This window comes from Hyperolius riggenbachi, chromosome 3 (assembly GCF_040937935.1).
Source record: "Hyperolius riggenbachi isolate aHypRig1 chromosome 3, aHypRig1.pri, whole genome shotgun sequence".
Classification (NCBI taxonomy): Eukaryota; Metazoa; Chordata; class Amphibia; order Anura; family Hyperoliidae; genus Hyperolius; species Hyperolius riggenbachi.
The window spans coordinates 147,756,534-147,783,901 of record NC_090648.1 but is presented as its reverse complement, the minus strand read 5'-3'; the positions used below and the strand labels follow the sequence as shown (position 1 = coordinate 147,783,901).

At 41.4% G+C, this 27,368-nt stretch overlaps 1 protein-coding gene across 7 annotated transcripts in view; it reads left to right on the top strand.

The window, feature by feature from the left end:
• Positions 1-27,368, top strand: part of LRRK1 (leucine rich repeat kinase 1) — a 158,567-nt gene that overhangs the window by 128,826 nt on the left and 2,373 nt on the right. For all 7 annotated transcript variants that reach the window (XM_068275094.1, XM_068275093.1, XM_068275091.1 and 4 more), the window contains 10 exons: positions 620-866; positions 3,165-3,331; positions 5,641-5,838; positions 8,428-8,708; positions 12,699-12,893; positions 17,355-17,506; positions 17,768-17,885; positions 18,275-18,388; positions 20,485-21,326; positions 25,161-25,262. In XM_068275094.1, the coding sequence (XP_068131195.1) occupies positions 620-866; positions 3,165-3,331; positions 5,641-5,838; positions 8,428-8,708; positions 12,699-12,893; positions 17,355-17,506; positions 17,768-17,885; positions 18,275-18,388; positions 20,485-21,326; positions 25,161-25,262 (2,416 nt within the window). The remainder of the gene's footprint in view (positions 1-619; positions 867-3,164; positions 3,332-5,640; positions 5,839-8,427; positions 8,709-12,698; positions 12,894-17,354; positions 17,507-17,767; positions 17,886-18,274; positions 18,389-20,484; positions 21,327-25,160; positions 25,263-27,368) is intronic.

The following is a 27,368-nucleotide window of genomic DNA, read 5'->3' as shown; positions in this document are numbered from 1 at the left end:
CAATGTCTAAAGGTGGCCACACACGATACAATAAAATGATCCGATTTTACAGTAATTCGATAAAAACGATCGTATCTCTCGAAAAAAATCGAAAGGTTTTTTTCATTCAACTGAAAAATCCGAAGAAAATGGTAAGATTGGATGAAAAAATTGTACCATGTATGGCCACCATAAGAGTGTCAATTTATTAATATACACAACCTAGCAATGTTGTCAGTTTCCAATCATTTTTATCATAATTGGGGAAAAATTTAATATGTGTGTGTGTGTGGTACATTGGTCATATTTTTGAAATGTTACAATCAGTCAGAAAAATTGATTGCAATTCTTAAATTGAACAGATATTTAAAAAATTATATGGTGTGTGGCCACCTTAAGAGATTTTAAATCTAACATTTCCTGACTTTTGTAACCTCTAACATTTCTACTTTAATAATTGCCTTATGGCACGGAAATTTACAATAGATCCAACTTCAACAGTCTTGTGCACCAGCACCCGAATGATGTTACACCCAAATAAACTTTCATTCAGTACCCAGCACTTGGAAGATGAGCAATGGAAGCTGAGTGTTTACTGCTTTGTACAGAAATTGTAATAACTCATCCTTGTTGTATACAGCTCTGACAGCCACAGAGAGTGACGGAACTCTTCTGATGGAGCAGTACGTTCCTTGCAACTCCTGTGCAGCTCTGCTACATGAACAGGATGGGGAGGAGAATGAGAAAGAACCTCACTACTTCAATATGGAGGATTGTGTCTTGGCTGCTGTGGACCGGGACTATTTGGAGTGTCCGAATCACCCTAATGAACCCGTGCCTCTGCAGGAGCTGGTCCCTGAAATTTTTATGACAGATTTTCCTTCCAGGTAAAATTGTAAACCATGAAATGAAATACCAGTATACATTTTTAAATGACAGTTATTTACTAAGTGTATACTTAACATTTCTCATTTTTGAAGATGGCTCAGGTCTGTTCCTCAGCCATAGTTGCAGCATGAATGTCTCTGAAATCTTCTACATTTTCTGTACGTTTTTTCTGTTACTACCAATAATACTGTACATCTTTCTTGGGGCCGGTTTACATGGGCCTCCTGTGGCGTCTCGCTCAAATTCTTTTCTACAAGCGAGCAGAAAAGCATTTGCCGACCTTTCGGCGTCGCTTCCCATCAGTCGCCATTTTTAACCCCCGCAGGGGGCCACAGAAGCGTGGCGTTTAGACAATCCTGAAAGCTACGTGTGCCTTACAGGAATAAACGAGCTGACACGGGAGAGGAGAAAGAGACTGATGAGCAGACTACATGGGAGGTAAATATGGTGTGTGTATGTTTGTTTTGACTTTAATCGTTCAGTTCAGGTTTGCTTTAAGTGAAGAGCGTCCCAGATGTCGTTTAACCCCGCAGATCGTCCATGTGAACCGGTCTTAACTCTATCCATGTAAAGTGGTAATAGTTACAATAATTATATTTGTAAAATGTCTGCATTAATATAGATATATTAAAAGTAGACCTGTAGCCAGGTGACACATGTATGGTCCACCTTGGTAATGTATGTTGTGTATGTCTGATCTGACAATGCAGTGAAGCAGACTTTTCGTAGGTGGCCCTTTCCAACATTTAGTTGAAAGGCCTTTTTAACCACCACCTTGGCCACTTTTTATGAATCATTTAAAAATGGACAGTGACTTAACCTTCCTGGCGGTAAAGCCGCGCAGGAGGTTTTCTCGGGCCCTGCTGGGCCGATTTGCAAAATTTTTTTTTTGCAACACACAGCTAGCACTTTGCTAGCTGCGCGTGCACTCCGATCGCTGCCGCTCCGCGCTATCTAGCCGCTGCTCGCCGTGCCGATTTCCCCCCCTCAGACCCCGTGCGCTGCTTGGCCAATCAGTGCCAGGCAGCGCTGAGGGGTGGATCGGGACTCCCAATGACGTCACGCTGTCGATAAAGTCATCCCGCCCGTTTTCTGATCGGAGATCGCTGGAGGCTCGCTACATGATTTAAAAAAATAAAAGAAAAAACTGCTGCGCTGCCCCCTGGTGGTTTTTTAATAGACCGCCAGGAGGGTTAAAGGATCTCTGTCACAAAAATCTTAAAATTTTAAATTCATGTAAACATATACAAATAAGAAGCACGTTTCTTCCAGAGTAAAATGAGCCATAAATTACTTTTCTCCTATGTTGCTGTCATTTACAGTAAGTAGTAGAAATCTGACATTACTGACAGATTGTGGACTAGCCCATCTTCTCATGGGGGTTCTCAGGGTTTTCTTTATTTTTAAAAGCACTTGGTGAATGGCAGTTGCTCTGTCCAACTGCCAAAATAGTGAGCAGCGAGCAGGGAGGCTGGCCAGCATCTTTGTATAAATCTTTTTCAGGGAATGTCTTTATAAAGAATAAAGGCCATGCTGAGAATCCCCCCATGAAGAGATGGACTAGCCCATAACCTGTCGGTAATGTGAGATTTCTACTGCCTACTGTAAATGACAGCAACATAGGAGAAAAGTAATGTATGGCTCATTTTACTCTGGAAGAAATGTACTTCTTATTTGTATGTGTTTTAAATTTAAAGATTTTCGTGACAGTTCCTCTTTAAATCAAGACACATACTACAAGACCAGGACTCACAAGGGTGAGTCCTGGTCTTGAATTTTGTCCACTATTTTTTATCACCGAGAGGAATAAGGTATTCCTCTTGTAGAATTGTCGCACATTGCACTTTAATTCCTCTTTTGCACTATGTTACCTCCTCTGTGAGGTTCAATACATGCACACACATTAGTTTGGCATTAAGCTTTTTTGCACAATACCACACAGTTTGTAGACACTGTGATCCTCGATTCACCTGTTTTTCAAATTGGTTTTATTAGTATTGACCAGTACAGTTTTGTCATTTTTGTTATTTTTCACAGGTGATATATATTTATGCAGCAGGGTGCTTTGCTTATAAGCAGAACGTTTTGAGGGATTTTATGTCATTTTTGTTTTTAACTGTTTTTAAAGGGATATGTCCCTAATAAACTTGATTATATATTTTCAATATATATGTGTGGTAGTACTCCTCTTTTTGGGTATTTTGTGAACACAGTGGCAGTGATAGCCATACAAAACCATATAAGGTGTCTTTCCTTTGATTGAGTTCCTCTTTAAATAACATTCCTCTTCTTTACAGATTGTTCCTTGACATTGGTGACTTGGAATACTCAGAAGAAACCGCGAACATTCTAGGCCAAGGAGGCAGCGGAACTATTATTTACCGAGCCATTTATAAGAAAAAGTCAGTGGCACTGAAGGTGTTCCAGATTAAGAAGTATCGTTCTTCTGTAGAAATGACAAAAGGTATTCCAGTCTACTGCCTACCTACAGCAAATAACTTTCCAGCTTTACAGATTTCCGTAATGAAGATTATACTTCATTGAAAAATAGCATAGCAATGTGCATGTATGCAAGTTGGTGATCACTTTCATGTAATGCATTGTGGTGTTGTGACAAGTCCACCAACTCCTAGAGCCCACACTCAGCACACAATAGGGTGAAAGATGTGCCCTTCATGCATTCCTTATGTCTGCAGACAGAGCACTGACAGAGCAGAGCGGGGAAATCAAGTTTAATATCCTAATACCAGCAAGCAGTTCATAAAATGTGAAATTCACTTGAAATTCTACCCCTTGAATATAATGGTGTGCTTGGTACTAGGTCATTTAACTGGCTGGTATTCCTCCTACTGGGGAGTAGTATTCAAATGATTTTGCACAATCCCTTTGTAATTATGTGTGCTATCAACACCAAAAATGCTATGTAGGTTAAGGGGAATAAAGGACACAAGAACAAAAAATGTTTTTCAAAAATTCCTTGTAGTTTTTGAGAAAATTGTTTTTAAACTCAGCAAAGTCATTTTACCAAGTTTAAAACCATTTTTCCTTTGAATTTCGATTTACTCACAAACTACAAGTTTACTTTTTTTTTCGTCTCGTATTCACAATTCCACTTCACATACATAGCAATGTTTGTGCAATTTGCATGTATGGGGACTTTGTTATTACTGTAACTGCTAAACGATGCATGAAATTATAGAAATTACGTATAATTGTTAAATTACGATTCCTGATTACGATTACAAAATTAAATTTCAGATTCTTCCCGAAATTTGGCATTATAATTTCACATCGTAATTGCAAATTACGATGCGAAAGTCTGATTATACTAAATTTGTGCTCATCACTACTATACAGTACATACAGTATACAGTATAATGCCATCACGGTACCGTAAGTTAATCAAATAGTGCCGTGCCTGCATGTCTAGGCTCTTGTCCAGCTAACATCTCACAGTACATATAGGGCTATGTGTCAGACAGGAGGGGGTAACATTAGATTTTGCTGCTAGTAAATTTGGCACTTTAGTGCAGAAATACAATTGAGCATTGTATTTCTGCACTAAAGTGGTACAAACAAAAACTTTTGTTATCCCTAACCATAAATTAGCTCCTAATACTAGTCTACTCTACCATAAAAATTGTATCAAAATGCGCTAGTCTTCATTACCGTAGGCTTTTATACTGTGCATTGCTGTTTAGAAAAATGAGGGCAGTCAGATTTCAACTGGCATGATCAAAAAGGTAAGATTGTAACCTGGCCCAAAGAAAATCATTTCAGCGTCTGACCTGTACATTTAAAAGCAGAGCAGCTGACATATGGTTGTTTGAACTGGACCTTAATTGGTAGAAACTATAACACCTCAGTTTGGTAACAGAAAACTAGAAGCAGGAAAGGTCATAAAGCTGTATAGATAGGTGCACGGCTACCGGTACAAAGCCACTTGATTGAGGATTTGCAGTTGTGGGTTTAGTTCAGCTTTTAAATGTCTTTGATTTTACCATTTTACATGTCTGTTCTTAGGGCTGCGTTCACAATGGTTCCACATGTTGTGTCAGACGGTATAGGCGCATTGCAAATGTGATGCAAATGCAATTATATTGTATTAGTATGCTATCGTCATATTAGCAGTGTGTTGTGATGGAATCCATGGCCATAACACAGTGCACCAAGTGTAATACCACATGATGCAAACCCTACCCGTTGCAGTGAAGCATACTTTGTACTGTATGCTTCACTGTATGTGTCCACCGCACCTAAACTATGTGAAGGGACTTTTCCCCTCCATTGTGATCCTGCTATACCAGGGAACACACCGCAAAGTGTCAATGTGAACGCTACCTTCATCTCATGTAAAGCTGTGTTTGTGAATAATTTACAGTATATAGTTACAGCACTCACTTGTGGACCTGAACTCTTGCACAGGACAGAAGGAAAACAAAAAGCAATGCACCCTGTGTGTATTTAGAGAGTTTAGCCTATTTCCCTCTCATCTGTGACTAAGCACAAATTGTAATTTAATCCCTCAGCTGTGTCAGCTGTCTGCCATGACTGAGAGCTAATAGGTAAACATAAAAGCAGGAAGTGAAACACTTCTCATTTATTGCAGGATTTCTATCAGCTGTACCAATTAAATGTTTTTCTTTAAACGTTATTATGCTGTTGTGCATATTTTACAGCAGAGATAAAGTTTTGAGTTCAGGTCCGCTTTAAGCTGGATTTCAGCTTTCACTCTCCTGTTTGCTCATATGCGTCTCACCTCTCTGCACACAGATACAATGTTCAAGCACATCCAAGCTATGGATGCCATGAGAAACTTCTCAGAGTTCCGACAAGAGGCCAGCATGCTCCATTCTCTGCAGCACCCCTGCATTGTCTCTCTGATTGGCATCAGCATCCATCCTCTCTGCTTCGCCCTGGAGCTGGCTCCCCTGGGCAGCCTCAACACTGTGCTAGCAGAGAACAGACAAGGTGAAATCATCACTGCACTACTTCTTAACATTTTGTGTTGCCCTGTTTCACTATGTGTAGCAATGCAAAAGAAATTAAATTCATATTGAACAAAGTTTAGCCATTAACTATTTTACTGTGTAGCTGCGGAATAATTTGATCAGATAACAGCAGGTGCTCTATACAATGGCTCTCTGTTTCCCTGTGATGAAGAATTTGTATGTGTTTGCCTGCTGTTGTCCATGCTGTTGATGTAGTGTGGCCTTGTCTCTGTGACAGCTTGCTAAGACCACTGTGTGCGACTCCATTCTTCTTGTTACTATAATTACCCTTTCTCACTATCTCACAGATGTATTGATTTATTTTGCATTATCTTGAAATTCCTCTCCTGCCGGCTGTTACTTTTGAAGAGGGTGTGCATATAAAAGAATATCTTGGTCCAGTCCTTGGGTGAAAATTGTCTGTTTGAGGCCTCTTGCACACTACATGCGATTCCATTTTTATACAATCCGATTTTTGATTTCGATTAAAAAAAAGTACTGCATGCGGCTACGTTTTTTTTTTTATCGTAATCAAAAATCGGATCGTATAAAAAAAATCTGAATTGCATGTAGTGTGCAAGAGGCCTTAAGCAGGCTCCCCGTATCTCATATAGGGAAGTGGACCCCTGTAATGTGCTCTCTCTCAGCAAGGCATAAACCTGGGAAAGTAAATGAGTGGGCTTCTGAATGAAGGCAAAGGTAGGATCATTCTTGACATAACCCTTAATGAAGCAGTTCTTTAAGATACCGCTAAACTGGTAGAACAATATCCAGTTTTGATTACCACAGGAATCAGGAGCAGGAGACAAGAAGTCAGAATCTTTTAATCTTGGCCAGTCAAGTCTGGCAGACCCAATCCACCTGATGGCTTAGGTCTTGTTAATATAGAAAACTTTATTCTAGTTTTCCCAGGTGTCCATAAAAAGTGGCAAGTAGAAGAAAGTAGCACAGTAAAGAAGTGGGCAGGGATAGTTATGGAATTTGCATGGAACATTGACGTTAGTTTAGGTAAAATATCCTTTTTCAAAGCGTTAATCTAAGCGAATAAAGACAAGGGGAGGTGGGACCATGCCTTATAGTATCCTTGGATATTATCTATTGAGCTAATCTCAATAGAGCTAATCTAGGTACGTTATATCTGAGGATTGACATTTAAAAACTGAAGAAGCCCACAGAAGACCAGAAATGACTGGGAAGAGAAGTAGTGCAAGTGGAGGGCCCTTGAGGGGACCCTGTGAGGCATATTTGTTTTTACCCCCTGCTTCCTGTTAGATTGAGGCACCCAGTATCTTGAAGACTGTATACTGAAGACAGGGTATTGCAGGGTATGTATTATAAAATAATCAATATTTTAATTGGTAAAAACATGACTAGGCAGAGAGACATTGAGCGCCTTAGTCTTGTCTAAATTAACCTTGAAGTTGCTTGTTCTGCCATATAACTCAAATTCTTCTATTTTATGTGGAGAGAGATTATTGACTGAGTAACATATATTAAAAGGTCATCCGCATAAAACGCTACCTTGTGTTGGTTATCCCTCACTTCCACACTGTAAATCACCTTATTCTGTCTTAATGTATTAGCCAAGTGTTCCATAGCCAGGACATAAAGCAAAGGCGACAGGGAGCAATCCTGTCGGGTTCCGTTTCTGATCTGAAAGGTCTCAGAGAGGATACAATTTACCCTAATCTGAGTTAAAGGATCAGTGTATAAAGCCATTACTTTATTAAACAAAAAAAATTGGCTCAAACCCACCTGCAACGGGTGAACCTGTATTTTTCATTTGGCTGTTTATAAGTAAGGATGGTCAAAGATGGATCATTTGATTGGGTCATTTTCAAGCTGCTTAAATTTTCATTAAAATACACAATTCTGCATCAAGTTGGAAATATTTGCTTCTCATTGACTATGGCTAGTTTTTCCCGCAATGACAGTTTGCAATGACAAACTACATTACCCATATGTGTATATTAAATATGCCCCAGATTTTCGTAAATAATTTTGAAACTGCTTGTATTGTGCAACATTCCCTTTCAGCGTTGCCAACCTTCAGTCCTATAGTATGAGGAGTAGTACGTTTCGCTGACGTGCTATAGTTTGTTTCCTAAGACATAACACAAGTTGTTTAGGTGATACCTTTAATGAATAACTGTAAAAGATTTCTCTGCAAGCTTTCAAAACTTTATTTTTTTTTCTTCAGGCATGTTTCAGAACTGGATCAGAGCCATAGGTATGGTTCTGATCCAGCTCTGAAACAGGCCTGAAGAAGAAACGTAAGTTTCGAAAGCTTGCAAAGAAATCTTGTACAGTTATTCATTAAGGTATCACCTAAACAACTTGTGTTATTATGCCTTCGGATTCTCTTTATGACGATTACCGGACCACACGCAATTGGTTTGTTTCCTGAAACTCATTACATTCTTCAGAACTTTCGGGGAGAAAAAGGGGCAGCAGTATGTGGTTAGTAGCACTGTAACATCATCTGCATCTGTGACACTGTTTTTTTTGTGATTTATGCTTAGTGATTTCAGACATCGTTCTGTAATAATTTAGTTCTTTTCTCTCACAGGGTCATCTTCATTCATGCCTCTAGGTCACATGCTCACACAGCGCGTTTCCTATCAGATTGCATCTGGTCTGTCCTATCTGCACAAGAAAAATGTCATATTCTGTGATCTGAAATCTGATAACATCCTAGTCTGGTCTCTGGATGTACGGGAAACTGTGAACATTAAGCTGTCAGACTATGGCATCTCGCGGCTCTCCTTCCATGAAGGAGCTCTTGGTGTGGAGGGCACACCAGGCTACCAGGCACCGGAAATACGACCTCGGGTTGTCTATGATGAGAAGGTTAGAGAAATATTTTTCTTATTGTGTTTAATTTGTGCTTTCTCACATCTTGCTCTTGATGTTGGCTAGGACAGCCTGCGAGCGTGTAAGGCAATATCCCAGCATGCCTTACCAGTCGTGTTCAAACTGTTGCTTGGTAGGGGCATTATGCCCTGGAGCAAGCAAGGCCGCACTTTCCTCACAGTTTAGATTTCTGATTGAATGCCAGGTCTCAGTGTGAATCGTGCAGTTACCTCAAGAAGCCAGTGCAGGCTACAAGCTTCAATTCACAGATATTATTTCTGATATCTTAAAATACCCCTGAATTGAGATTGAGATGGATATGGAGGCTGCCATATGTATTTCCATTTAAACAATGCAGATTGCCTTGTAGTCCTGCTGATGTCTTTGGCTGCATTTGTGTTTGAATCAAACACTTGAAACAAGCATGCAGCTAATCCAGTCAGACTTCAGTCAGAGCACCTGATCTGCATGCTTGTTCAGGGTCTATGGCTAAAAGTATTGGAAGCAGAGGATAAGCAGGACAGTCAGGCAATTTGCTTTGTTTAAAAGGAAATAAATATGGCAATCAAAAGTAGATACTCCTGCGCAGCCTCCATATTCCTCTCACTTCAGGTGTCCTTTCAGCCAGCAGACACAACCTTTCTGGAACAGCACACTTGGCAGCACATTCTCTACAACATAGTGACAAATGCGGATGTTGCACATGCTTGGGGTACTAGAAAACTAGTATATAGGTTACTGGGGTCCTACATCACTTGTACAAACATCAGGAGAACCTGAATATTACTAGTTGGTACATTGAAAAAAGCTGACTAGGCACTGCTAGAATGGTGATACATACTCCAGAGGGCACAGGACCTAGGTGACACGATGCTGGGAGTACTTAGAGGCTAGTTTACTGCTGGTACAATGGAGAGAGCTGATACACTCAAGAATTACGGTAAGGTAGTTTGCTGAAAGTACAGTACATCTGACGCACACTGCTGGGATCACTAGAAAAAGTTGGCACGCATTATCTCATGCTGTTATTTATCCACATATTAAAGGGCCACTGTAGTGACATATAGTTAAATGTAGCAAGTTATTGAGGATACTCACTTTGAAGGTAATTTTCCTGGTTTCTGTATCAGAAACACTTCCTATCTCTATATTGCTGTATATTGGTATGTAGTCCACTGATGCTTAGCTTAGGCTGTTTAGCTATGCGGGATTCTTCTCCCAGAGCATTCTGGAAAACCAGGCGTTATTTTCACTGGCTTCGGAATTCTCAGAAAACAAACATTCTGCAGAGCTGCACCTGACGGGATTAAAAATGTCACCACCTGTGATACATTTCGGAGTGTTAATCGGGTGAGGAAAGACTTTTTCCATGGACAACCACTGACTAAATAATTTATAAATATTGTGTAAAAAAAAAAAAATGATTTATTCATTGCGTTATTTTTACTACAGTTCCTCTTTAATATGAAAATCCTTTTGTGTCTTATAGATGTTCACATGCCTCCTTAATGGTGCCCATACATGGTACAATAAAAAAACATTAGATTTTCCCATTTATTCAACTAAAATGATAGAATTTAATAAAATAATCTTTTTTTTCGATCAAGAAAAACTAACGATTATCTAATTTTTCCAATAAAAATCTGATCAGACATGTTGGAAAAATCTTTATATTCGAAATAATCGAACAAAATTATCTAATCGAAAAAAATGAAAATAGTGTACCATGTATGGGCACCTTTCTGTTTTCATCATTAGGCAAATTCTTGCTATTATCCACAATCTTTCTATATGTAGACAGAAATGACTGTGATTCCTACAGGCTAAAATGCTGTTGGTAACTGTGTTTTGCACACCATCCTTGCCTATTGCACCACAGCATTGAATAGGGTTGTGTATGTAAGTGCAGACCATTTGTAGGTGTATTTCTTTCTTACACACACACATTACAGCATCTTTTAAAACTTGTAAACTTGCATGGTCAGTTTATATGTCAGGCAGGCCGTAAATCTACATTCTCTGCCTGACATTTTTATGGCTGTCTTGGTATACTTGAAGTTTGAGACTCTTCTGTTATTGCTCCCCATTGAAGGCTGCTAACTCTTGTTAATAAAAACAAACACTACGTTTTAGAGCCGCAGTTGAATTAATTTTTCTGTTATAGAAATGTTAATGTCAGAATAAGAAGCCTCGCTGACATGTTTGAGGCGCTGGAATGCCTGTGTCAGCGATTTTCTTTTGTTTCGCCGTAATACAAAATGGCATATAAAATAGCCCCGTTAATGGAGCCTCTTCTTTGCCAACAATGGATGCTTTGTGCTCACTAATTAGCTGTCCATATGTTAAACATTGCTTTGTCTGCCTCTGAAAGGGCTAAATTCATGGCTAGAAAGCTGAACTTGGCAAGGTTACATATTTTGTGCACTCATCCTGCTGTGAAAACTTAAACATTGTATAGTTTGGTTAGTTTCAGATTTCCAATTATCCTGTTGAACTTGCGCAACCTTCTATTATAACTCACATATTTTCTACACTAGTTGGTCACATGAGGTCAGTTTTTGCACAACTTCCCTGTTTATACTTTTACCACTTGGGTGTGCTAGAGCGACACTGATAGCATATACCCCTTTAAGAAATGCTGTATTTGCCAAGTACCCCCTATTCCAGGTAACCCCATCTCGAGTATCGGCTGACACATACAGTATATGGAGTATTCAGATTTGTTAAGGCAGGGTTTACACTTATCATTGCATAAAACTGAAAGTTTTTTCACATTAAAATTCACTTATGCGAATTCTCTCATTTTCATTGTTTGTACGGCAAACACGTTTTTCACTTTCACAAAACGCTTGTGAATTTTAATAAGTGTGAACCCTGCGTTATATAGGAATACACGGATGATTTTTTAGGTGATTAGATGGTTCGATAATTTCCGACCTGTCCGATCTCCCTCTCTATTCTTTTGCTGCTCGATTTCTGATAGAAGTGTATGGAAAAAGATAAGAAAAACGAGTGGAAGATAAAAGAATTGACTGCAGAATCGAGCGGCAAAAACGATTGAGAGAGAAACGCACAGCAGAAACAAACCGTGTTTTCCCGGCATTAGACTTTTGCATAGTTGTGTAAAAATGTTTGTCAAACATCCCATTATCTCAGATTGTGTACTCAAAATATTTTATTTCATGCCGTGGCTATTAGAGGCTAGCTGGTTGGTGCAGAAGAGTTAATAAAGATTACGATACAGGAGCTAGCTGGACTCCCAGGAAGATAAGTTTTTAGTCCAGGCTGGAGGAGCTGCTGGTATAAAATGCTACCTATTATATGCCCCTAAATGCCCAAACCCTGCAATCCAGAATAAAGTGGAGAGAAATTGTGGCTGTTTGAGGCAATACTAGCTGTTTTGCTAGTCATGATCAAGTGCTAATGCAGCATGCGATCAAATCAAATCCGAACTTTTCAAATCAGCTGATCAAACAAATCGCAGCCTTCTCCATGAGTTCTCTTAGACATGGTCATCACTAGTATAGAGTCTATGGACATGATTAGATTAGATAATCACATCATACTTCTTGGGAGAACTTTTATTGCTAAGAGGACTGTGCTGGATTACTTGGATGAAGGCTGTGCTCCAGACCTCTGCTGTAGCCACTGGGAGAGGAGGTTCTGGGACAGGAGTGATCACATGATTATTTATCGTGTCTGCTACATACACTACATATGTGGATGTGTATTGGGACGTTAACCAATATTCTTCAAAAGTTATTTTTGGTTAAAAAAAAATGAACAAAAAAACAACACACCTTTCTGGGATATTGGTCACAAATATTAGTGAATGAAATGACTACAGTGATGATATGTTAAATTTTCTGTTGGCTGATATCTATGGTATAATTATGCAGGTGTGGGTAATGTATCTATGGGACCATGAAAGAAATGCTTATTACTTGTACGCAGCAGCCTGTTATTATCTGGTATGCTTCTTTTCAGGTGGACATGTTTTCCTATGGCATGGTCCTATATGAGATTATGTCTGGCCAGAGACCATCACTAGGTCAGCACCAGCTCCAGATCTCCAAGAAGCTCTCCAAAGGGATTCGGCCTGTCTTGGGGCGCCCAGAAGAAGTCCAGTTCTCCAGACTCCAAGAACTAATGATGGAGTGTTGGGATACAAAGCCAGAAAAAGTTGGTCAAATTTTATTTAATATCTACATACAATATTTCCACACACAGTTTTATGTTAGGTTTCATCATCAAAAAATAAATAAAAGTTCCCTCTTTGTAGTGTGGTACTTTGTGAGGGTGAAACCTCCTTCTTATGTTATGCGATCAGGTGACCTTTCCACAAAGGTGCAGCCCTATAATTCCACAAGAAGTAGGAGAAGACAAAAAAGAAAACTGTGTGTACTGTAAGTGGCCACATGGACAGATCTCACGTGGTTTGGTGGGTTGTTTGTTTAAGAATCAGCCACTAGGCGTGTGTGTCCTTCTTCGTGCAGCGGGGGACCTGGCACAAGGTGTTTCATAGTCCAGTCAGCTTTGGGCTTTCAGCTCCTTGCTCAGCACAAAGTCAGCTGTTTCTGTTACTGTGCATGCCGATAGCTAATAGGGCAATTGGATGAGCGCAATAAAGCCTGAGAGCTGGTAAAATGCATTCTTGAATACGTCTTTCCAGTTTCCAGCCCATCCAGCCCCTCTGTGTCTTATACAGGAAGTTATTTAAACAGTTGCTTTTATGAAGTGTCTTTATTACTGGAGGAAGCTTGGTAAAATCTAGTGCATTTCCTTTCTGTGAGTTGAAATCTGAGCTCTTTATCTTAAGTACTTGTTAAGGCCCATACACACTGGCAATAATGGTTGCCTTAAATGATCTGAAGGGTTTCAGGTGGCTTGTCCAGATACAGACTTGCTGCTTGGCTATATGCTGGGCCACATTGTGTATTCTACCTGGTGTGGAGAGATGAGTAGGGAGGACATGTGGGAGCAAGCTGCTGATCCCTGCAGCAGGTAATAACCGTAATGATCAGGCATGGTTTTGCGGCATTTACAATTGCTAATGAGCAGTCAGTGGCCATACGGGTTCATCCATATACACTATGAAAATGGTGCTCAAAACGATCAAAACTGCTTCAGGCGACCTAAGTTGCAAATGTGTCAATTGGTCTTTTTTTTTAAACAATAAGATTAAGTCAAAGGAAATTATTTATCAAATGTTGTTCTATCCTTGTAGAATTCAAACTTACTGATGAAGGGACTGTTCAGTAATTTACATCTAGGAGCTTGATCTGTTGACTCATTTTATTCTGTGGAACACAAACAGGCCTTGTTTAACTCCCTGGCTGCCAGACATTCTCCTCATTACTTACTGACCCAGATCAGGAATGACTTCACTGGCTGCCTCACTGTTTCAGGCCATTGGCTTAATAAGGGGTGATAAAAAAAAAAAAAAAAAAAGGAGCGGGAAGGCCAGAGAGTGAGCAGTTTCTAAAAATTCAGCAGTGGCAGTGACCATATTCATATCTGTAAATATACAGATATTAAAACATGTGCAGCATGTAAATATGTCTGTAGTTCAGTGTGCAGGTGGCCCAGACTCCCATTTACTACATTAGAAAAGAAATAACATAATCATGCTAGTGGATTGCATCTGTATTCTCCCCTCTAAGGCATATGTTTTGTTACACTCCCAATATTGTAAATCTTATTTCCCTAATTCTGGTGTAATGAGCCTAGATAGGATTTCAGTGTGTAATGCCTGCATAGCACAGCTGCTGGGATGCCTATACTGACTTACTGCTGCACTTTTTGCTGTCACCATCTGTTGGAGATTAGTCAATTTCCACAAAAGTAATTATTAAATAATTATATCTGTGACAAGCTAAATGATTTGCATAATGCGGGATGTAAAACATGACTGCTCTCTCGCTGACAGTGCACAATTACATCGTTTTTTTGTTTTGCTTTTTTCTAGTATTGGAATGTAATGATTCATTCACAATAAGGCTTTTAACTTTGATTATTCTTTTGTTGTTTAAGTGTAATTAAACTAGCAAATGCTGTCTTTTGGCACTTTAAAGCGGACCTGAACTTAGCACTTTCTCTCTGCTCTAAAGGATAAGAAACAGCATAATAACCTTTAAAGAAAAACATTTCTTTGTTACAGCCCACAAAACTGTCTGATTCCTGCTTTCATGGAAGCAGACATAGGGTTAATATCCAGTGTTTACAAATTAGCTGTTCTGCAGGGACTGACAAGATTCCTGATCTGACACAGTTGAGAGATCAAAGTACAAATTAGTGGAAATTAGACAGGCTAAACTCTCTAAATACATACAGGGTGGATTTTTCTAGGGTTTTCTTCTGACCTGTGCAAGAGCTCAGGTCCACTTTAATAACTACAAGTGCCAGCTCTACAGTTTAAAGCAATGTGTGTTTGTACATAACTGTGTGAATTTACTGCATGTGTTTCCTGTGTAGGAACATGGCAGTTTGGCAAGGGATATGTAGTGATCTTAGAGCCCAATGAAAACCCATGGAACCAGCACAGCTGAGAGTGCTAGAGAGGCATCCAGCTGTAGAAGACAACAACTGTAGTTGGCATGCTTACCAAACTTTCAACACAAACCTGAACATAACTTTCCTTCTCCAGGGCCAGTTTTGTACTTTCCAGCACCCAAAGCCTGCTGTAACCAACCGCCCCCAATTCTGACTAGCGATCACTGGTGTGAATGGGCTTCCCTTTTTTTGATGCTCGACAAAGAAGCTGTGCATGCTCCCTGCACTCCCTGTCTACTCCCTGCAATTTCACGCTCCTGCCTAGAGGCCATGCGTACTTGAGAAATGACGCTGATGTATGAGCAGCACACTAATAACACTCCTGGCATCGGCAGCTGTGCACATCTGTAGAAGAGCGCGAGTGGACAGAGCATGCGCTGCTTCTTTGTCCACCGTGCAACTCGCTGCAGTCAGAGCCACAAACATGGGACTGGGCAGCGCAACGGAGAGAAGCCCATTCAAAACAGTGTGTTAAGTGTGTGTCCTAGTAGAAAGTGCCAAATGTCTTATAAACTAGTAGCTGAAATGCTATGTATCCAGAGAAAAGTCTGAGTAGGTTTTTTTTTTTTTAGGTTTTTCCATGTGTTTTTAATGATAATTTTTATGGTTGTTATTGTCTTTTTTGGATATTATCCACAATAAAATTGTTTTTTTTCAGCAAGTGAGGCCTTTAGTAACTCTTTTTCTGTAGTAGCTTTCAAATTATCCCCTGTGTTATAGGCCCAATTTATAATTGGTGGGTGTATTTATATATAGGGGTTACTCCCATTAATACACCGGATCGTCCTTTGCTGTCTTTCCTAAGGGTTAATTCTCCCCTTTTTGCATTGTATGTCCCCACACATCATACAGAAGATGGGATCCTCAGGTGACAACAGATGCTGACTGTTATCACACACACCAGAAGTGTGAGAGATGCAGGGATCTCTGTGGTTCAGAAAGAACAGAGCAAAGCAGGAGAAATGATTTCCTTTGACATGTGACCTCTTATCTCTCCAAGTCCTGCGCCCTGCTGATTTTTATCACCCAAGGCCATGGCCTTTGTGGCCTTCCCAGAAATCCGGCCCTGTCCTTCCGTTGATCTCATCTCTGCCATGTTCTACAAACCTACATAACCTTGATTTACTAATGTACAGCGTAATCTCGCCTTTCTGTCCAGAGATGCAGAAATCTTGTCTCTTCTTGCTTTTTGCAAATTCTGAAAATCACACCTATATCTAATACTTTTTTCTTACTGTAAACAGTGAATTTCTGCCTCCATCCTTCCTCCTTTGTGTGACAAAAACATTTACATTAGAAAGTGACAGGATGAAGGGGAGGGTTTAAGGTGGCTACATGAGTCGATGGCTACCTGTTTTTGCCAAAAGATAGACTCCTCTCCGATAGAAAATCAAGCCTTTTTTTTTCTACAATAATTTACTTCTCCAGTTTCACAAAGAAAAAAAAATCTTATCAAATTGTTTGTATTTGGTTGAACTATTTTAACACCTTGTTTTACACAGACACCTGTGATGACTCTGATGTTATTTAGGTTGCTGTTCAGTAGCTGTGCAGGTTTCATTGTAAAAGCTGCCCTGCTTTGAGGCTGTATAGAGGCTAGCAATGCGTCCTGTTGCTATGCAGGAGTGAGGAGGAGGGCCAATGGAGTGGTGCATGATGGAGCGGCATGGAGCAAGCGGGTGACTAAGGGAACAATGCCCTTGTCGGATGAAATCTGCCAGGCAGATCACTCACCAGTGTGTCGTAGTGGCACTGGCCACCTCAGCCAAGAAACATGTAGCATGCGGACAAAACTATAATTAAGATTTCTGGAGACACTGTATACGTACAACGGGCGTCCCTATGGATGTGTAGGATCTTCTTCCCTGTACAATGAATGTGTCACTGCATTAAACCCAGTGAAGCAGATAGGGTGCAAAGGGGTGCAACATGTTTTACATCCTGCTTAGAGAGAGAGCTATATATGTATTATTATGGCAGTGATGTTTCCCTTTGAGTTACTATGTTTATAAGCTGGATGTTGGGGCTTCTATTGTGACTGATGTATTTCTCTTCATAGTACTTTACATCACTCTGTTGTTTGCCTTGCAGCGTCCTCTGGCTGCCTCTGTGGTGCGTCGCATGAATGATCCAAGTTTCTCAGTCTTCAAGTATCACGTCCTATGTGGAATGCAGGAAACATTCTGCTCTTCCAGAGATGTGGACAACACAGTAGTCTTCTGGATGGGATTAGGCGAAACAAGGTACTGGCATTACTCACAAGGTGAACACTTTGCAAGTTTCATTACTGCTCATTAGAAGCATGTGGTATCAAGACAGTTGTTTGAGAATACTGATGTCCCCTCAGTGCCAGTTCTGTGTGAGGATTTTGTAGTGTAGACTGTTGGTTAATCTAGGGCTCTAACTACCTGAGTGTGCTTTATGTAAGCAGTGTGTATTAAAGATACTTTATGTTCAGAAATGACACAGAAGCACCAAACTGTTCACTGGTTTTCTCTCTGCAGAAACTACACCGTGGTGGATGTGGCTAAGGGTCAGGTGGAAGTGAGAGGCCTGAGCTGCCCGGGGCTGAGGCTGTGCAGCCAGCTGAAAGTGCAGAACATGCTGTGGATTGCCACTGAGGTGTGAACCTGTGATGGTGATAATGTAGTAGCCATCTGTCATATAAATATATTTCATAAGTAAGTAGATTTTATAAGCACAGGTGAAACACTTGCCAACGCAGAATCATTTAGCGAACAAGATAAAGCTGCATTGTGTATAAACGACAAATGGTGTCGAAGCCCCCCTGCCCTGCCCCCTGCTTAGGATTAAGCGTGGACTGCTTGTGCTTATAAAATATCCAGGAATCTCTTTCACTTAAGAGCTGAAGGTATTCTGCAGGATTGATGAAACATCTTCTAGAAATATAGTTTAAGCTAATTGAATTCTTCTTTGAATATGCCACCACCTAAATAAATGAGAACCTTTCACAAATTTGTGTCCATTTTTTGTTTCGTGTTGCCATGTAGGATCAGAAGATCTCCATTTACAGTCTACAGGGCATGTGTCCACTAAGTGCCCCACTGAAAGAGTTGGACACACCAGCGATTGTTACCTGCTTCCTGACTGTGCTTGTGGCACAGGTGAGTATGCCTGGTGGGGGTGGGATGACCACTGAAATCACACTGACATCTAGTGGACAAGATGGTAGAATTGATCACTACTTCCCGGTCAGTTGCCATGCTGAGCCATTACCATTACCAATCTGTGTATGGCAAGTGTTACATCCCAGGCGTTTTCCCACAGTTTACTGTTGTGTACAATATATGGTATATTGCCAAGCAAGAGTACTTCACTCATTTCATTGTTTGATTGATACAAACTTTGTGGTGTGGTGAGCCACGGGGTAAGCACCAGCAGCCGGATGGAAAGGTCCCCTGGAAGAAGTTGAGGAAGGGTCATCTATCGCAAAGAGTTGTCCCACAGTTGACCATTTGTAAGTAGAACATAGAGTGAAAATTAGGATTTTGATTCAATTAGCTAAAAGCAATACCTGAAATATATAGCAGGCTCCTCTGGTTATGCATAAATAGAGCCCACACTACATACTGATGTTGACAACATTTATCCACTTGCCATGGGGATAGAAGTGGCTAAGTAGACATAGGTACTCAACATAATCAATTATATCCTAGTAATTCTTACTTGCAGTTTGAAACTGGGCCAATCAAAATCACTTCCTGCGGATTTTAAGCAGCCCAAGCGCTTCTGTATATATACAGTGTGGCTTGGTTTACACATAAATCTGTACATTTCCAGTCCAGTCCTGTCAGTTTTGCATTCGTTTTGAATTATTCTATCAGTTTTACCTGATTGGACCAGAAATATACTGATTTATGTGTGAACACAGCCATAGAAACACATGCAAAACTAATGCCAACTTTCAAAAACTGACAGAAGTGGACTGGACACCTTTTTGTGTGTGAACCAAGCATTTGCAGTTCCTTCCTTTCTGGACAGTTACTAATTTTCTTGGCCCTTTAAAGGGTACCCGAGGTGAGAGGGGAATATGGAGACTGCGATATTGATTTCCTTTTAAAGAGTAACTGTCAGGCTGCAGAAGCTAATTTAAACCTCTATTCTCCTGTGTTAAACAGTTTAGAAGGAAGCCAGAAAGCCATTAGTGAAGATAAAAATCTCAGTTACCTTTGATGTGTGCTTATCTTAAAGGCTGTTATAGACCCATAAGGACGCAAGCCGCATAGTAAACTGCAAAGCATTCTGGGGCCCTCCCCTCGGCTGCTAATGAGACGTTACAGCAGCTTTCTAATCAGTCCAGCGCGAAGCACTGATAAATCTCGGGGCAGAGTACACTGCAGGAGTCAGCTATTGTTCCTAGCCACATGGCTCATTAATATTCACTGCACACTGTGTTATTCTGTACGAGCTCCTCTGTGATCAGGAAGCAGGCAGGACATGACGACACATTTGGCAGAAAAACATGGAGCCTGCCATGAGCTGTCAGGAGCATCTATCTCTGCATATACTATATACAAATTCTGTGAAATCCAAACGTGGACAGTGAAATGCATATGTAATGTAAGTACAGCCAATCTTTAGCTACTGATATATGTGTTTATTTTCTCTGAGACCTTATACCTAACAGCTCCTCTTTAAACAATACCAGTTGCCTAGCAATCTGCCTGATCCTGTGTCTCTAATACTTTTAGCCATAGACCCTGAACAAGCATGCAGCAGATCAGGTACTCTGAGTTTTACTGGATTATCCATAGGCTCTTTCCAGGGTTTTGACTCAGATACTTCCTATGCCAGAAGATCAGCAGGGCTGGAAGGCAACTGGCATTGTTTACCAGGAAATAAATATGGCAGCCTCCAGATCCCTCTAACATCGAGTTCCCTTTATCTATAAACCATTATGGTTCTTGTTGAAATTCTTTCATAATATATTTACTAATACTGTATCGTTTTTTGCCTTTTCCTTATTTTGATACCCTGGTGAGACTATTGATAGAAATAATTCCATCTAATTACAGTTTCAGATTGGAAAATGTTTTGTTTACAGAACCTGTATATTTATATCTGATGTATCAGGCTGCTGTTATACAGTTTTTTTGTTGGTGTGAAGGGAGATTAAGTTATTTCAAAATGTGTTTTGAATGATGAGTCAAAAACCTAAGCCTAAACATCTTTTTTTTTTTTTTTTACCTTATACTAACAGAGCTCCTATTTGGTGTTTGCTGGCCTTGCAGACAGCTTGATCTCAGTGTTCCCAGTAACCGGAGGTATACCCAGCTCTGATTGCTCCTATATCTGTTCACGTACAGCCAATCGCTCTTTTTTCAAGATCGGAGATGAAGACCCACGACAGAATCCATATCCTGTTCTGGTAATGGAGATTGTTAATGGAGGCTCACAGGTCTGGTACAGCAATGGGCCTGGCATCCTTGTAGTAGACTGCACATCCTTGGAGGTGATTAAAAGGCTGGAACCCTATAATGCACCTTCTTCCATTATCTCAATGGCAGCCAGCACAGACTGTAATGGAGAGGACACTGTTTGGTGCTTAGACAATAAGACCAACACTTTAGTTATGTATCATGCTGCTAGTTACCAGCTCTGCGCTCGATACTTCTGTGGTGACTGCAGCCCCTTAAGGGATATGTTTACTGTTAAAGCTAGTTCAGAACTCGCACCGATCTCCATACCAGAGACAAATTGTAACAGCCAATGCCAATCTGATGTAGGCATTATCTACAGTCTGGATCGAGGGGTGCAACTCATTAGTCACCATGATTCCTTTACTGACTACTGCTCTGTGTCCTCATCATCTTCTGCACCCCAGGGAGTAGCCAAGTCCTCTGCCAGCCTTCCAAGTACTCCAGTGAGTTACAATAGCACCCTCTTCTCCACGGACAGTGAGGATCATGACTTGCAACAGGAGCAGAGACCCAGGATTCCCAGTGAAAACTGGGGAGCAAAAGCTCCACCTACAGAAGAGGAGAAGATCCGGATGCAGGCAGTACGGGTCATAGCTGTCAAGGATTTGCTTTGGGTTCCCAGGTAAGCTTTGCTATTAAATGGAAGCGCTGAAATATATAGATGTGATGAAGCATAAGATTACGTATGAACTGTTGCTTCTTTTATTTTCAACTTTTAATACTATAAAATAAATCACTGGTATTAAATCTAGACCTAAATATATAACTGCATTGCATAGCTTTCTAAAATAAATAATACATTTCAAAGCACTTGAGAGCTGCAGTCATTAAAGGCGCGCTCAATAGGTCCTACTGCAGTGTTGAGGAATCTTGCTTAATGACTCCTTACTACACAGATCCTGTCTCCCAGCCAGCATTCACACCCTGGTCTCCCATGTCAAAGGCAGAACCCATAACCAGTACACTATCCAGCCACTAAAACCTTCCAAGTTTTACCTTGTTTTAGAGACATTGCATGCTTACAATGGCAACAGACCGCAATAAAAAACCTGACAGTGGTTCTAAAATACCTACACTCTATACAAAACTTGGAAAAAAAAGTGTTACTCTACTGAGCAGGGTTGTTTTCTGCTGTGTTATATGCATTAGTATAGTGTTTTGTACATGTGAGAAGCAGAAGGTGTCACCCTAAAGCATGTAGCATATGCCAGCTGCGTGTCACCTGGACCCAAAGGCTGAAGTTGCACTCATTAAGAGGAGCGTTCCTTAAAGTTTTTGCTTCATGGTGTTTCTGGAAACGCCTACAGCACATGGCAGCATTTGTCTAGAATACATTTGGCCTCATTTAATTTCGTTCTTCAAGGCATGAGAACATTGGAGAACACAAGTGGTCCTACAAACCTGGCCTGGATTCATTAGAAAATGTCCTTGGTGACAAAGCTTGTAAATTCAGGACAATCTGGTTTTATTTCAAAAAAGGAAACCAATAAACAAAAAAAGATTAGTCACAAAAAAACGTAATTTATGAACCTCGCAGCAACCATCACCGGGGATAAACCTTTATTGATGAACAGGCACATTATCTTCTTTGCTTCCACACCACAGGATGCCTTTTGCTTGTGTGCTACCCATCACCCCCCCTCCCTTGTATATTGTACAGTGCAGGCTGCATGGCTGTAGGCAGACAGCATGTTTGTACATTGTTCCCCAAATGATAACTAAAACAATGGTTCTACAATCACTAAGGACGTCATTTCTACAGCATGTTTAGGAGGCTAAGGGTTGGCGAACCAACATGTCTGTTTTGTTATATTATTTTTTACCCCCTTACCAGGGGCGTTGCTAGCCCCAAAGATCAGTGACATATGCCCCAGATGTCCCCCAGGCAGCGGGCGGCAGTACTCACCTCTGGCCGCTTGAAGGTGAGTACTGCCGCCCGCTACAGAGGATGTCTCCTGACTTGGAGAGCGGATGGAGGAGATGAGTAGTTCCTCCTGCTGTTAGTCTCCTGGGGGGGGGGGGGGGGGGTAAAACAGTAAGGAGGACACACACAACAATGCATGTTCCCTATGGAGGCTCCAGGTACCACAGCTTCTAGCATGTCACCACAACACCCAGCATGCCACATAGAGATATGGCAGTGCCCAGCATGATACCGCACAGTACCCAGCATGCCCCATACGTTTGAGTGACACTGCCTATTTATTTGATATGCTGCATTTTATTTTTTTCTGTATTAGGAGTAAAACAGTAAGGAGGACACACACAACAATGCATGTTCCCTATGGAGGCTCCAGGTACCACAGCTTCTAGCATGTCACCACAACACCCAGCATGCCACATAGAGATATGGCAGTGCCCAGCATGATACCGCACAGTACCCAGCATGCCCCATACGTTTGAGTGACACTGCCTATTTATTTGATATGCTGCATTTTATTTTTTTCTGTATTAATGGAGAGGGGGCTTCATCCAACATTTTGCGGGGCAGGCCTACTTAGAGCGCTAATAAGTTTGTGTAAATTTGGCCACGCCCCTGACCACACCCACATTCTGGTGCATGGCCACACCCATTTTTGGCTGGAGTGCCCAAAAGTGCTTCGGATCTCTATAGACCCTAGCAGCGCCCCTGCCCTTTACCCCCTATTTATTATTCCCTTTCTGTTCAGTTCATACATGCGGGCTCATCCAGGTACTTTTTTCCTTCTGTAAGCTTGAGTTTATTATTAAGGTTACTTTTTAGCAGCAGGAATCCCATCCTAGCTGAGGCTAGAGAGGTCTGCAGTTCCTTTATGTTCTAGGCTATTTTGTGACTTCCTGGATGAGCTGTCACTGTACCCGTGGAGACATTTTGGCAAGCGTAACCTTTCATGAGAAAATTCACCGCTGCTCCAAGTCGTCTTCCATGAAATAATGCCGCTCACTGTGGTTTGGTGGGACAACAGCTTTAGAAATAGCTCTGTAACCCTTTCCAGGCTAAAATATTTCAACACCCTATTTTTCCTCTGAACTCTGGAATTTTGTTTTTCAGCAGAATAGCATTTATGTAGAAACTTTGCGGTGACTAAACTATGCACAATCACCAGTGTCTGGTATCAATTAACTTTGATGATTAATCAGGTTATTTAGGTTCTTATTGTGTAAAGGTGCCCATACATGTAGCGGTGTTGCGGTCCAATCGACCATCTGATTCAATAATTTGAATCATATGAAAACCGGTGTAACAACAAGTATGCCCGATCGATGATTCGACCAATTTTGGGCTGAAATTTGTCAAATGTTTTGATCTAGCATGGTGAAAAAAATGTTGATCTGACGTGGTCGACTGACAACATGGTAACTGCTTTCAATATCGCAACAGACCCTGGCTGCTGTCTCTTGCCCCCCCCCAGTGTAACCCTCCCCCCCACCTCACAACACCCCCCCCCCCCCCCCCTCCAATTACCCGTGCAGTGTAAAATGTTACCTGTCCCACTACTGAGACTCCTGGCTTCCTCCAACATCACCCCCATGTGGCATAAGGCGTGTGTGTCGAATGGGGGTGACAGTGGAGGAAGTCAGGAGTCGCAGGACAGGTGAGATCTTTCCCTGCATTGGCACCAGGGGTACACTTACCCTTGGGGGGGTGGCCAAGCAGATGCGGTGTAGCTAAGTCGATTCCTGGTCGATCTGCTCATACAGATGGATGGGCAGGCATTTTATTTAAAGATTGTGGGGACACCAGGAAGGGGGAATATGCTTTGCAACGTCGTCATATCAACCAAATATCCTTGTTGGTCTGTTATGAAGTAAATAGAGGTAGCTGTACTCCACACTCCACTCCTTGCATGCTGTCCGCATTTCTTAAATAAACCTAAAGAAGTGTACAAGACCCGATATTTCTTTTTTCTCACAGACCATCCTATATAATAACAGGCAACTGTCCCTGAGTAAAGCAGGGACAGTTGTCTCTGTGTAGCTGGGTCCGTGCTTTTTGCTACTGCGCATGTGCTCAGCACGAACCCTGCCTCACACTGGCAGGACGACCGGGACGGAGCCAGGCGGGCGTGTGAGCGGGCGGCCGGGTGTACGGCGGGTGAGCACAGGCGCGCGACAGACCTAGCCCGTTTTTAAACGGGCTAAGGTCACTAGTGAGTTATAATTCTTAATCAGCATATAAAGACCAGCTTCGTAACGACCATACAGTGATATAGCCTGAACATTTCTAATTCCACTATTTTTTAGAATTAGGCTAATACTAGATTACAGAGTTTTCTGGATTAGTGATTTTCTGGATTTTGAAAGGTTTTTTTTTTTCCTAGTAAAACAAAGTGACAGATTAGAGAATTCCCTTTAGAGGGTTTTGGATAAACACATGCCCATAATTCCAAGGGAATGAGGAAACCAGCTTTCTTTTACTGTTGCTATTATTTACTTGCTTGTTACCTTTGTTGTTTTTTTTTTTTAACCATTTTAGAAGGGGAGGTGACATCATAATTATAGGCCTGGAGAAGGAGTGTGGCGGACAGAGAGGGCGAGTCATGGCAGTGCTGCAGCCTGAGGATCTGGCAAAAGATGGGTGAGGAACTGTAGCAGAAATACTCAGAAATGAAAATGAGTGTGTTCTCTGGTAAAATGCTAGCAGCTATACAAGAGTATAATGTATGTGTATACAGGTAATTATTGAATTGCACAACTTTAACACTATTATTTTCCAAACCCTGAGGCTGCTGTAATATATCATTCATGTTTAAAGATTGTGACAGGCTGAATATGGGCAGAATTTTAACTTGCAATGAGATTAGCTTTGTGACTTCATGTGATAATGAGTAAAAGTATACCTTTCCATTCTGCAAGCAAATTAAATGTGAGGGGACTACATGTAATGTACCCTGTGCTTCCCTCAGACATGCAGGCAGTGCTAAGATTCTTCTTACAGGAAGACCCAGATCACTTTGCAAACCACCCTATATCATAGCTCCCAACTGTCCCTCTTTTGCTCCTTTGGAGGGACAGTCCCTTTGTCCCTCTTTCTTCCTTATTTGACCCTCTTTCAGGACTGAAGTACAGACCTGTTTAAATACGATATATGTATTTTTTTCCTGAACAATGTGTTTGACTGTAAACTTTATTCCCATCCTTTAAATTGATATATTTCTAATTTTAAAATGTTAATATGAAGGAAAATGAACCAGGATAGAAAGGATCAGTGTGGTTTGAATTATAAAACATATTTTTTTATGTATGCGTGACTAGGGGGTGTGATGGGGGCGTGATTAGGGGTGTGGCTTAAGTTTCCCTCTTTTTTATCTCAAAATGTTGGGAGGTATGCTACAATAAAGCCCATCTCTGGGCCCAGATGTAAAATGCGACCAAACAGCTTATTAATCGATGCTCAAATGTTACTATTTTGTGTGAAATGAGGCACCTGCAGCTAAAATCCTGAAATTTTGATCATATGACAAAGAAAATAGCTTCAGACAGTTTTAGGCTGCGTTGGAGGATCCGCTGTCAGACTGCAAGGGGGAAGGCATCGACTGAATCTCCCTGGTAATGACAGCAGTGCAGGAAGTGGCCAGTATCAGCTCCAGACCAGGTATTATAAAAGTGATTAAATGGACATCAGCTAGTTAAGGAGCTAGTACACAAAATACTCTCACTACAGTAAACCAAAAATCTTATTGATTGATGCCATATTTAACCATTTCTGCCGCGGGCAAAACCTCGTGATCGCGATGTTGCCAGCAATAGGGGGGATTGGCTGCAGGGGACAAAACTCCCCTGAGCTAATCGGTACATGTCCGCTGAGAATGAACACTGTTTTAGTTCATTCTTAAAGAGAACCCGAGGTGTGTTTAAAGAATGTTATCTGCATACAGAGGCTGGATCTGCCTATACAGCCCAGCCTCTGTTGCTATCCCAAACCCCACTAAGGTCCCCCTGCACTCTGCAATCCCTCATAAATCACAGCCCTGCTGTGAGGCTGTGTTTACATATGTAGTGTCAGTCTCAGCTGCTCCCCCGCCTCCTGCAGAGCTCCGGTCCCTGCCCCCCTCCCTTCCCTCCAATCAGCAGGGAGGGAAGGGATACAGGCGGGGACAGGAGTTCTGCAGGAGGCGGGGAGAGCAGCAGACTGACACTATAGAGATAAACACAGCCAGCTCTGACAAGCTGTTTGTCAGCAGCGTGGCTGTGTTTTATGAGGGATTGCAGAGTGCAGGGGGACCTTAGGGGGGTTTGGGATAGCAACAGAGGCTGGGCTGTATAGGCAGATCCAGCCTCTGTATGCAGATAATATTCTTCAAACCCACCTCGGGTTCTCTTTAAATAGAGCTGCCGCGCTTCTTCCCACTTACTGATTTCCGCCGCTTACCGCCACCGATTGTTAGATTTATGTTACCATTCAATAATCTCCCCTCTAGGCCAGAGCCGGGACAAGGTCCTCCAGCACCCAAGGCTGAGACACCAAAGTGCGCCCCTCCACCCCAGCCGTCACACACTGATTACTCTTAGACTAAGAGGCACCCCAGGGCCCCCAACACCGATCTTTAGTTATCTGGCTTGTAGTCACTTCCATGTACCTCCTTTTCTTATTTCTTCTGCTTCAAACACAATTAGGAATGACAGCTGAATGAATTGTGCGCCCCCTCCTACACTGCGCCCTGAGGCTGGAGCCTCTCCAGCC